Source organism: Mangifera indica, chromosome 9, assembly GCF_011075055.1.
Source record: "Mangifera indica cultivar Alphonso chromosome 9, CATAS_Mindica_2.1, whole genome shotgun sequence".
Lineage (NCBI taxonomy): Eukaryota > Viridiplantae > Streptophyta > Magnoliopsida > Sapindales > Anacardiaceae > Mangifera > Mangifera indica.
In genome coordinates this window covers 16,397,668-16,410,574 of record NC_058145.1, presented here as the reverse complement: position 1 = coordinate 16,410,574, position 12,907 = coordinate 16,397,668, and the positions used below count along the sequence as shown (strand labels likewise).

The window sequence follows — 12,907 nt, the reverse complement described above, 5'->3', positions numbered from 1 at the left end:
AAATAGGATTTCCATTAATTGTTATTTATTTATTTGGTTCTTTTGGAGCAAGTCTTGGCCGGCCAAGTGGTCAACAGTAAATCGTTTTGCTACGGTAAGACTTAAGCCCCTAGTTTTTTTTATATATTTCCCAGATACCGCCCATGGTTTTTTGTTTCATGAAAAATATAGCAGCTTCTCCTTACTCATGGTAATTATTTGTTAATCTTCAAATCAATGCAATCGGTTAAGGATTTATATAAGTATGACTCAAAGAACCCTAAATCGTGCCACAGGTTTTATCATGTTTGTGGATTGGCTCAATTTGCAAAACCCACAAATTACTGGGTTTGGATATATCACAAATTAACTCGCTATTGCACAACGCAATCCATAAACTGCATTGGATTCGACCCAACACAGCCTGCAACCGTGTCCACGCAGAGTTCTCAAATCATGCATCAAATCCGTGATCCCTTAATTGGCATTATAGACTTTAACTAAAAGATTAAGTTAACCTCAACACAGAATTAACCAACAAAAACGCTTTAAATATTCACTGTTATCATTCATGCGCAAATAGCCTCTTCCTCACTTCTCCGTCCGGTTTGAATCTGTCAACACGCTTGCTTAAAACTCAATAGAACGCCCGTCCTTCTGAAAGAAGCTCATCATTCATCTCTTGGGTCTCCTATTCCGCCTCTGAAAATCGGATATCTGTAACATTCATTGAATCATTAATGGCACTGTAGCCATCTTTCAACATCTGGCAAATCCATTACAGCCTGGCCAGTTCCTTATAAAGTAATCATTTTTTATCCTTCCAGGATGCTGACAAATCAGCGTTTTGCAAACCACCAGTCTCAGTTTCAACTACTAGTCTTCCGAATATTTCCAGCTTCTACATTCTTCTACCATCTCTTTATAATTAAGTCCACTGCTTGTCATGGAAACCACCCATCACATAATTCCTTTCTGTTCAAAGAATTCTAAAGGAAATGCCTCATCACAGGCATCCTCCTCCCCCTCCACCAGCAGACCCCTTTGGTCCCCCGCCTCCACGTCCTCCGCCACCGGATCCCTTTGCGCCACCTCCGCCACCGGGGCCTCCAGGGCCACCTCCACCCTCCTCCTTCCGGCCGCCACCTCCAGGACCCCCTCCTCCTGGTCCCCCTCCTCCATTTGCTCATCCTCCACCTCCAGGTCCACCGCCTCCGCCAGGGCCTCACCCTCGTCCTCCTCCACCTTAATTGCATCGATCATAACTCTAATACGTAATGGCATTTAGTAAAGTGAATAAACATTGGATTTGTATACTAAATTACTATCATATAGCTAGAGTGTAACTAAGTTTGAATATATAGTGTTAATTTCTTGTATGTTTCTTTATTTTTCATAATCTCTTGTATTTCTATACCTCCATGAACATACTGCATACTGTTTCCAAGTTTTCTCTTTTACGAATAATAAACTTTGTCTTCAAGTTTTGTCATGTATTCTGAGATCAAACTACGACTGTACAAACATGGTAGTTTAGAAGAAGTACTTAACCTATACGTTTAATTGTTAAATTGGAAAAAAAGGAAAGTTGAAACATCTTGATCTGAACCCCACGTTCAGCATCTCAATAAAAATATATATCCTTTATAACTTGGAAGTGTCGCAATAGAATTGATCTGTGCATAAAGACAGACTGAAAAGCAATCCCAAAAACCAAAGTTTCATTGAAGGTGAATGTCAAACTTATCAGCCATTACGCAAGTTTGTATGCCCGCCGCTCTTTCCTTGCCAAAATCCAAACCGTGGGCATATATATTTTTTAATTTTAATTTAGGAATAATTTTTGGGGAATCTTCTAGCTATCACATTTATCCGTAATTAAACTTAGAATATTTACTTAAGGAAACGAATCAATTATTTGTTTATTTTGTTTTAGGAGTAAGATGGTTAGTTTGGTAGTTTCAACATAAAAATAGTAAAAATTTAATCAGAAAATTTTGAAAATTTAATTCTTTTAATTACAAAATTTAATATTTTTAATAAAAATACATAGCCTCTTCAATGTAGAAAAAAGTGATAGCTCCTCGTTACCTTTTTAATTTACTGAACTCTACATCAAAATTATGAAACTACTTAAATTAACTTGTAATGCTCTAGGGGCAATGTTATTGGTGCATCCACTTTATCGTATAACCACACATTATTTAAAATTTTAATTAAGTATTAAAATTATATATATATAATTTTATTTCATGTTTTAACTTTTTTATAACGAAAAATATAATTTGAGTCTTTTTTGTAATGAAAAATATTATTTGAGTTGAATCGAATTTTCAAAATTAAATTGATCACTCAAAGTAAATCAAACTTTAAATTTAACGACCAATTTCATAATTATTAAATCAAGTATATCAAAAATTTATTTTTCATATATTATCAATGTAGATTTAAATATATAAGTCTCCTCTTCTATTATTTAAATTATTCAAAAGTGTTATGTTTTTATTAAATAATTTTAAAATAAATAATTATATTATTTACTCTTAAACAATCACATCCGTATAAAAATAAATTTGTACACAAAACTACCACGTCAGTTATACGGATAAATCTGTACACAGATGTTTGGATAACAAGGACTATGGGATTCACCGTCTGACAGCAAGTATAGCGTAGCCGTTGGATTCTTCATGGCTAAGGAAAAATGTACACGTATTTACCTAACAGTTAGACAATCAACTAACAGTCTAATAATATCTAGAAACTTCTTATTCTATATAAGCAACTTTATGTCTTTTTGCATCAAAATACTCACCAACATTTCTCTTCACTTATCAACTAATTTTCAAACATGCCATTTCACAGACACCCGCCTCCGCCACGTCCGCCGGACCCTTTTGCTCCTCCTCCGCCACCACCGCCACCATACCTAAGCCCTCCTCCGCCTCCGCCTCCTCCGCGTCCTGAATTCTTTCCTCATCCACCACCTCCGGGTCCTCCCCATCCTCCTCCACCTTTCGCACCACCACCTCATCATCATCCACCTCCCCCCGGTCCTCCACCTCCATACTTTGACCCCTACAGACCACCTCCGCCGTGGCACCGCCCTCCTCCCCCTTACTAGCTACCTAATATGTTACTCTCAATAGTTACTTCACTTTTCAGGGAAGGGAAGGTAATAAAGCAAAAAATATCAAGTACTGATGTGTGTGTGATCGATCATTCGTTGTGCTGATCGGGGCCTGGCTGCTTGGCTGGCTGGTAGCGTGAGATAAAGAATGAAAGGTTCATGTATTTTGCTTTTCTTAATTTCAGGAAGAAATGGATCGAATTTCCTTTCTGCTATTTTCTTGTTGGACTTTTGGAATTTGATAGTACTTTTGTGCTTTGCCAATAAAATTTAGTTGATTTTCTGGTTCTAACTGTGTGGTAGTCTATGTTTTCTTCTCTAAAACTCGATCATGGTTTCTTGGATATCTTTTGAATCACAAATACAATATCTCAAAGGCATAAAAAAAGGGTCTCGAAACTATAATTACACTCGATAGTGGTTTTTTAATTTTTCCTTCAATTTCTTCTGTTGGTTCTGCCTTTTAGTTAAACCATAATCTATTGCAGATGAAACAATGAGATATTGGCATACGTTAATTGTGCAGTGGCCTTAAATTTTGCTTCAAACCAATCTGTTTTGAGCTGAAATTGTTTCCTGGAATATTCTCTGCCTAGCCATGGCTGCCTGTAAAATATCCATTTGCAAATTCACGAGTTAACATATTAAACAGTTAATCATAATCAATCAATAAAAAGCTCCATTTGCTTTCCAGGAAGATAAAGATATGATAGACTTTGGAACCTGCTTTTGCCAATTGGTGAAAGAGGTTATGAGGCCAAGAGAAATTGTTTGTACAGCTGACCCTGCCATTATTCCAACCCAAAGGCCTTTACCTCGAAGATGCAAAACGAAACAGAGTACAACAGCTGCTGGAATTCCAACAAGATAATAGGCCCCAAGATTGACATAGGCCCCAATGTGCTGCCACCCACTTCCTCTAGCTACCCCTGATTCAAAGAAGAAAATTTTGTTACAGGCAAATGTTTACGCTGATAGAATGAGAGAAACCTCACCTGAAAGTACTGCTTGTATGCTGTCCAATATTACTGCAGCACTAAGCAGGGGAACTAACTCTGCGACATAATTAACAACTCCCTTCTCACTGCTATAGGCAAATCCCAAAAGATCGCGGCAGCAGAATAGAGTTGTGCCCACTATGACTGCTTCAGCGACTGCAAGAACCATTACAGCATAGACTGCCAATCGCGCTGTCTGCGGATTTCCAGCTCCTAGTTCATTCGACACCCGAGTGCTACAAATGGTGGATGCATATGTTTAAGCGCATAGTAACAATCAGAAATTATGCAGCAGATAGAAATGCTTCATAAATAATCATGAACAATATATAGGCAAACCTTGCAGCAGCACCAATTCCATATGGTACAAAGTAGTGTAATGATGTAGTGGTAAGGCTGCACATGAAGATTTCAGACATACAAATCAAGCATAGTTTTACTAAAACTCTCCCTAAATCAACAAACACAAGGTCACAGTTTTAGAAGCATACCATATAGAAAACACTGATGTTTCAAGTTTTGAATTCGGTAGAAGTCCAGACAGCAAGATAAGAATCTCAAACGACCACCACTCAAGACTAATCACAGGCATGAATGGAACAAGTTATAAACAATCAGGAAATGAAACGAAGAAAATTAGAGTACTATATTTATGTATTACAAAGTGAAATGTGGTGATTACCAAAACATTACGAGAGAAGGGACTGCAAAACGGAGGAACTCCTTGATGCTAAAGAAAAGGTCATCCAAGAAGAGAGAGCGGGTTTTCTCACATGTCGAAGAGTACTGTATATGAAGTCCAAGGATGAACACATTCAACCAATAAGATAGACCCATGGACAATGCTGCTCCTATACTTCCCAAATCAAACTTATATATTAGAGTCCAGGAAAGCAGTATATGGACACAGAGAGTTGCACATGAGCTTAAGAGCATCGGAAGAATCAAACTCTGAGACTGGAGGTAGTGAACTAGAGATCGAAGAATAGAAAATCCCAGTAGTGCAGGTATGAGCCAAATGGAATATCTGCAGGCCTCAGCTGAAACTTGAGGGTCTTGTCCTACCAGTATCAATATTTTGTCCATGAATATCCAAATAACAGCTATTGGGAGACAAGCTGGAATGAGAATAATTATTGATGAGTAAGTATAGGTTCCAAGCTTATGATATTGCTTTGCTCCATAAGCTTGTCCACAGAGAGTTTCCAATGCACAGGCCAATCCAAACTGCTCAAAAGTTTGATTCACTGTCAATATTTAGTCTAAATAGATCTGAACCCAATTCAGAATCTCCAAAAACACACACATGTTTATTTATTAACTACATATCAATCCAAAAAATCCCATTTAGGCATTTGTCTTGGTCATGATAGACTCATTTTGCAAGCTAATTAATTTTACTAAATGGATGTAATTTGGAGAAGCTAGTGCTATTCACCCAAAATTATTCCGTGCTAATTATGGTAGGAACCCTCCTAATACAGAAGCGCCTTAAAAATTCAGCTACTAAACCCCTTTTTTACTAGTCCAACTAATGGATATTGGCCTTACTGAAATCTAGGAATTTCAACTGGCAAACTAAACCTGTAGAAATGGACTTTCAATTGAAATTGTTGACAAAAACTTGGAAGATAATATTCTCTAGATAGGCACTATGTGATTTTTCAATAACTTGAAGAGGATAGTTAGAGTCTCACCAATAATTTAGCAACAAGTCAAGGTGAGACAAAAGACTCTCATTGCCTATCTTGTCAGGATACCCATTAGAAATACAAGATAAATATTCTCGTGGTTTTTCAATAACTTGAAGAGGATAGTTACACTCGCACCAGTAATTTAGCAACAAGTCAAGGTGAGACAAAAGAGTCTCATTGCCTATCTTGTCAGGATAACCATTAAAAATAGAAGATAAAAAGGCGGGGGATTAGAATAAGCCTCTAAAGAATACATACCCATCAGAGATATGCAATATTCAAGCATATAAATTCCTGATTCCATTATATAATAATAAATAATACAGAAGAATTTGACTCACTCCCTCACTCTCGGCCGATTTTATTGACTCGAACAAGCTAGTGGATCTTAAAGCCAAATCTTTGCTTACGTGTTGTAATATCTAATGACAGGACCCGTGAACAACTTAAGTTATACATATCAGAATCAAATTCAGACAGGAAAGAAAACACCATAGAAGCAGAAAAGTTTTAGAACTGCAACATGATTCATGAAATAAATGAAAAGGGAAGAAATAGAAAGAAATTAAACTTAACTAGTGGAATGAAGCCAGTGACATTGGTGAAAGAAGAGGCGATGGCTACACTTGAGAGTGCGAGTTCTCCAAGATGACCCACCATCATCATTGACACAACCTGCATAAGATACTGTGAAACAGCCACAGCCACCATGGGTGACGCCAAGTAGCTCACCTTCTTCAGCTCTTCTAGAAAGGCAGCCTTTGTTACAGTCACGCCCTTCCATATCTTCTCTTCAGGCCTCTTCTGCAATAGTAATTCCTCTTCCATTTGCCTCTTATCTCAGATTTTTTTTTTTTTTTGCTCAGAAAGCTGTTGCCTTCTTCATTAATAATTGAAGCGTTCAACTATAAATATATGCTTCCATGATCCATCTCATAAGTAAATTAAATTATATATTGGAGCCTGGTGGAATAAACAGACAATTAAACATGTCGCAAGGCCCTTTAGCAAAAGCAAAAATATTTGTTTTTATAAATGATGAAAAGCTGACCGGCAAAAAGAGACGCACGTTGCTTTGCTTTCTTCAGCAGATGCCTTTAATAAAGACATTCCTGCGCATACAAAAAAAATATATATATATGCTTTCAACTATTGGCTCTTCGGTATTTCGACGCTAACTCAAGTCATTACGCTCCTCTGAATCTTGGTCCAATCACCTCTTAGTAATAGTACCCTAATAACGCCACTTTTGTGAGGTAACCGTTCCCTGATGCGCATTTAACAGTTTAGTCATTCACAATGTTTTAATAACTAGAGAGATCTATTGAACTAAGGGTATGGTAGGGATTTTGTGATCTTATGCAGCATAATAACCAATTAATTTTTTTAATTTAATAATACATTTACTCTGTAAAACCCTTTTTTGGATCATTCCGTAATAAGATTAATTTACAAACATGGATAAACACTCATAGAGTGTTTATAGACGACTCTTTCGTCTTTCTTTGATAGCAAAAGGTGTGCTTCATGCAAGCCAAATACACACACCCAGGTTTTTCGTTAAGCCTTGATGTACATAGAATATATTAATCTCATGATTTTAATGTTAAAATCATGGACACAAATGAGGTGGAATAAAATCCCAAAGTATTTCAACTAAAATCATGGGTGCAATTTTGGATAGGATAAAATCCTACCATGTTTTAATTTAAATTTTTAAATATTTGTCTAAAATTTTATTCCACCTCATTTGCGTTTATGATTTTATATAATTAAATATATAAGTGATATATTTTTATATAATTTTAAAATAAAATAATATTTAATTACATGTTAATATATTATTTTAACATTTAAATGTAATGATAATACCAAAACGTTGTCAAAACTTTCCATTGTATAACAAAAATATCAATGAATTTAGGGTGTAAATTTTATGAATTTTATGCATTTATTTTCCGCGATTTTGAAAAGAATTTAAAATATTCGGGGAAAGATGAAAAATAAAATTGTGTTTGATATGTTTATCTAAAAAAATTAGTTGAAAAGGCAAAAATAAAACAATATATAGATATAATTATTATATGATTTTTATAAAATTATATCTAAATTTTCAGTTCCAGGCTTTATAATGATTTGCTTTATTTCCTTCTTCATTCTTTGGTTTAAAACCATGAACCAAGAGATAAAGAAGGTACTCGATAATAATCGAGCTAAACACAGCAGCCCTAATCAAAATCCAATCAAAATATAACAGACATGTATCTCAGTAGCCAAAAAGATACAGAGAAACCTTTTAAAAATGTGTAAGACCCTTATTAAGCAAGCACTTCCCTGTATATCTGAAATATTCATCAAGAGTTTAATCAACAACAAATATTATGGGAGACTCTTTATTACGCATCTGCTCCAGTATGAAATCCAAAAGGACAAGAAGCGACATGTCTTGATCCAGCACTAACGAACTGGAAATATGACATTATTGACAAGCCCGGAATAAAAACAGTTTGCACAGAAGCAACTAAAACAGAGAGACACAAACGACACAATTGCACAGTCCAACAGTACCTTAGTTTTTGTGTTGCATTCTTCCACTCTCCGCACCAGCAAAAGGATCAATAGTAACGTTTATTACAGCTGGTTTTCGTGCAGCAAATGATTCGGTAAGGGCAGACTTGAGTTCATCAGGCGTCCCAACTAGATAACCTTTTCCCCCAAAAGCTCCCATTAGAGTATGATAAGCTGCGCCAGGGACAAAGGAAGTAGGTGCAGGATCATCTTTGTGAGGCCCTGTAATTTCTTCAGGGTTCCTCCGGTCACCACCATAAACACCACCATTATTAAAAACTATCACAACCACCGGCAACTGATACCGAACCAATGTCTGCATAATCAGACGAAGCACATAGATTAACATTTTGATAAATTAGACAAAAACATCAATTAAGAAATCCAATGGTTACAAGTGGATGCAAACTGACATGTAAAGAAACAACTAAATAGACATAATGACTCTCATATATAAACTGGTCTGTAGAAGATTTCTATCCAACATGACTATCCGAACAAAAAAGCAACTTTATGCACTACACTAAAACCTAGCCAAATTAATGGCTTCAATCACTCCTATATCAAATTATTAAAACTCTCATACACATACTACTAAAAATAACCTCAAAAAGGGCCAAGAGGAAGATCTATCTCCACATTGACCCCAGAATAGGCAGTGGGGCGGAAATCTATTAAATTTTCATTGACAAATTATCAGTTAGATAACATTAAAAGACCGGATGGAAAATATTACTGGTTCAAATGTGGCTATGCTCCTAATGACCGAATAAAAAAATATGCATGTCAAGTCATCAGGCCAAACTACCAGCATGCTTACACTGAATGCTTGACTTTACTTCTATCATAATCCCATATTAAAAACTCAAGGTTAAAACAGTTGGTTCACTGAACATTGTTAAAGCAGAAACTATCAAGAACATTGTCATGCATGAGAAGAAAATCAACTCATCCGCAAGTTTATCATCATTTATCGGTAAGATGGCCATACCTCAACTTCGATGGCACTAAAAGTGAATCCAGAGTCGCCTTCAACAGCAACAACAAGTCGATCAGGTGAAGCCACAGCAGCTGCAATGCAATATCCTAAACCAACCCCCATTGTACCCCAAGTCCCTGCATCCAGCCTAGTCCTTGGCTCCGTTTGAACCAAAACAGCTCTACCTACATCCATAGTATTTGCCCCTTCAGAAACCAATATGGGCGCAGGGCTACCCGCCGCCAAAATTGCATCCCTTATAATCCTCATAGGAGTCAAAAAATTAAAAGGAGAAACATCCTTCGCCAACTGAGCCTCCATTCGGGACACGTTGTCCTTAACTTTCTTTGAAATAGCCTCAACCCATGGATGATTGTTCCCCAAACAAAAAGGGTCATCCTTTATCTCCTTATTAATCAATTCCAAAATTTTTTTCGCATCTCCAACCAATCCCAAATGCGGTTTTCTTAATTGAATCTCCTCTTCACTAATGTCCACCAAAATGAACTTCACATCCTTGGACCACTTAGGCGGCTCACCGAAATGTAACAACCAATTAAGCCTAGCACCGACAACCAACGCAACGTCGCATTGACCAATCGCTAGCGACCTCGCTGCGCTCGCAGCAAGCTCATGCGTATCAGGCAACAACCCCTTACCCATCGGTGTAGGCAAAAATGGAATCCCAGTACTCTTGACGAGCTTCCTCAATTCACCCTCTGCTCGTGCATAAGCTGCTCCTTTACCAAACACAATCAATGGTTTCTTAGCCTCTCTTAGAAGAGAAACAGCCAGCTCAATCTCAGAACTTTTTGGAGTAAGCCCAGTTGATACTTCTGATTTATAACTCTCAGCGGATTTAAGTAATTCTTCCACCTCCGATTGTGAAATAGTTTGGTGTAACACATCAGTCGGTAGATCCAAATAACACCCACCGGGCCGACCCGATAAAGCCTGATCAAGAACCTGAGCAACACAATTAGGTATATCCTTTATGTCGTTCGCTTTCACAGCGAATTTCGAAAAAGTTTTCACGGCTTCAATTTGATCGAGTTCTTGAAAATCGCCGCGGCCAAAGTCTTTCTGATCGCATGAACCCGATATCATGACCATGGGCCACGTGTTCACCATGGCATTCGAAAGTCCCGCCAACCCGTGGACGCAACCCGGCCCGGAGACCGTTAAGAGTAGCCCGGGTTTGCCAGTGAGGTAGCCGTACGCCGAGGCGGCGTAACCCGCGGACTGTTCGTTATGGCAGGCGATGAAACGGATGCCAAGAGCGACAGCGCGGTTGGCGAGGGAAGTTACTGGAATCCCCACCACGCCGAACATGTGAGTGACACCGAAGTGAGCCAAGGATTGGGCGGCAACGACGTTACCGTCGATTTGGGCATTTTGGGAATCTACAGAGTCTGCCATTTGAATTTACGGAGTTCTTTAACTTCTCATCATCGGCTTTTTATTTTGGATCAATTGACCGTAGTAACCCCTTGGTGGTGGTATTTCCAATTATATATAAATACATTTTTGGAAAATAATCTATGTGTGATAATAAATATTTTATTTTTAATTAAAAAAATTCTATTATAACCTAATATATTATTTCTATATTTAAATTAAATATAAAAAAATTGTGTATGGCTTCAACCTACCATACAAGAAATTGCCTATAATATATTATTTCTATATTCAGATTATATATAAAAAATTTCTCTTATAATTTTATGGCTTCTACTTACCATACAAGAAATTGCCTGGGGCAGGTAGTATCGGCGGCTGTAGCCTATAGCCTCCAGCTGAAGCGAAATTGAGGGATCAATCCTGGTGTACTGAGGCGGAGGAAGCAAATTTGATTTTCAATTGACCTCAGTTCGCATCAAATTTCGCTTCTGATGCCACCAGCTCCTTTAGTTAGGTTATGCACCTAACATCGCTCCTTGTATTATCCACACTAATATGGTAAAAGGAGTGTTTTTCATTTCAGATTTAGTTTAAATTTAAAAATATATTTATATTTTTTAAAAAATTTAAATATTTATTTATAAATAAACTCTTAAAAAATTTTTTTATTATGATTAAAAATAAAATTGTTTTATCTTATTATACCTTGAAATGTTAAAAAAATACTATTTTACCTTAGTCTCAATTAAAAAAATAAAATTTTTAAGATTTTTAAGATTTTCTCTAAGATATTAATTAAAATAAGTAAAAAATTTTGTGTATAATTTTTTTTAGACAAACTTTTAATGAATTTATTTTTTTAAGTAAACTTAATATTTATTTCAATAATACCCCTATCTAGTCATTACCTTTTTTCAATCGTATTTTTTCTTTAATAATGTTTTCGTTGATAGCATACTCCAGCATCATCACATTAATTGTAAGTTTGGTAATTTATGAATCTAAATATTTATAAACTTATTCAAAAATAGATTATTTTATTTGATTATTAATATGTCTAAATAGGATCGAAAAGTAAAACACATACTAATGCAAAGATTACGAAAAGTATAAAAAGTGCAAGAAACTCAATATTTATTCTAATAATACTTCTCTCTAATAATTATTTTTCTTCGCTCATATTATTTCTTCGGCAACATTTTCAAGGATAGTATACTCTAGCATTATGACATTGATTATAAGTTTTATAATTTATAAATCAAAACATTCATAAACTTATTTGAAAATTTGATAATCTCCTTCCTCGGTAAGGGATGCCGATGGAATATAAATCTTCATGGGCATAACCCGACTTGAAGACCGTTAAGAGTAGCTTGGGTTTGCCTTTGAGGTAGCCATAAGCCGAGGCGGCATAACCCGTGGACTAGACCTGGCCACGGGCCGGTTTGGCCCGTGAACCGGACCGAAACCGGCCCGGATAAACCCAGAACCGGAACCGGACTGAACCGGAACCGAAACCGTAGCTCTACGGTTCGGTTCCGATTCACATAAATTGGAACCGTGGAACCGCCGGTTCACACCGGTTTATGAACCGGAGGTTTACTGTGCTTAATCAGAAAAAATTTGAAATTTTTTTGAAATTGTTTTGATTTTTTTTTAAATTTTATTTAAAAAGGCAACGGTTCCCTGCGCAGGGAACCGTTGCCTTTTGAAGGAAAATTGCAGGGGACCAACGGTCCCCTGCAATTTTCAGTGAAGTTCAGGGACGTCCCCTGCAATTTTTGGCATTCCAATTCACCCCCCTATTTCTAATTTTTTTCAAAAAAGTTTTTTTTCTATATATATCCCTTTAAATTCTATTCTCTCAAATCTCAATCTCTCTACTCTCTCACTCAATCCTTCAAACTCTCATTCTCATTCTTTAAACTCTTAATATTCTCTCAATCTTTCAATTCAATCAAATTTTCTTAAATTTAATTAAATTCTTTCTTAATTTTTTATTAATTTCAATTTCAATTTTTTTTATACAATTCATAATTAATTATAGAATTTATTTCTATAATTAATTTTATTTATTATTTTTTTATTATCTTTTATAATTAATCATATAATTTATTTATATAATTAATTTTATTTATTATCAAAAAATGACAAGTAG

The 12,907-nt window shown here is 36.1% G+C and overlaps 3 protein-coding genes across 3 annotated transcripts; all 3 read right to left on the bottom strand.

The window, feature by feature from the left end:
• Positions 1-939: 939 nt before the first annotated feature.
• LOC123226340 lies at positions 940-3,047 on the bottom strand. Its single transcript, XM_044650845.1, has 3 exons — positions 2,835-3,047; positions 2,632-2,699; positions 940-1,246 (listed from the first exon to the last, which is right to left on the bottom strand). The coding sequence occupies exons 1-3, from the start codon at positions 3,045-3,047 to the stop codon at positions 940-942; spliced, it is 588 nt and encodes a 195-aa protein (XP_044506780.1).
• Positions 2,985-6,993, bottom strand: LOC123225512 (protein DETOXIFICATION 14-like). Its single transcript, XM_044649490.1, has 7 exons — positions 6,378-6,993; positions 4,790-5,334; positions 4,599-4,685; positions 4,447-4,503; positions 4,105-4,343; positions 3,833-4,038; positions 2,985-3,715 (listed from the first exon to the last, which is right to left on the bottom strand). The coding sequence occupies exons 1-7, from the start codon at positions 6,627-6,629 to the stop codon at positions 3,653-3,655; spliced, it is 1,449 nt and encodes a 482-aa protein (XP_044505425.1). The 5' UTR covers positions 6,630-6,993; the 3' UTR covers positions 2,985-3,652.
• Positions 6,994-8,119: 1,126 nt separating this feature from the next.
• LOC123225748 (2-hydroxyacyl-CoA lyase-like) lies at positions 8,120-10,839 on the bottom strand. Its single transcript, XM_044649903.1, has 2 exons — positions 9,361-10,839; positions 8,120-8,685 (listed from the first exon to the last, which is right to left on the bottom strand). The coding sequence occupies exons 1-2, from the start codon at positions 10,765-10,767 to the stop codon at positions 8,371-8,373; spliced, it is 1,722 nt and encodes a 573-aa protein (XP_044505838.1). The 5' UTR covers positions 10,768-10,839; the 3' UTR covers positions 8,120-8,370.
• Positions 10,840-12,907: the final 2,068 nt, after the last annotated feature.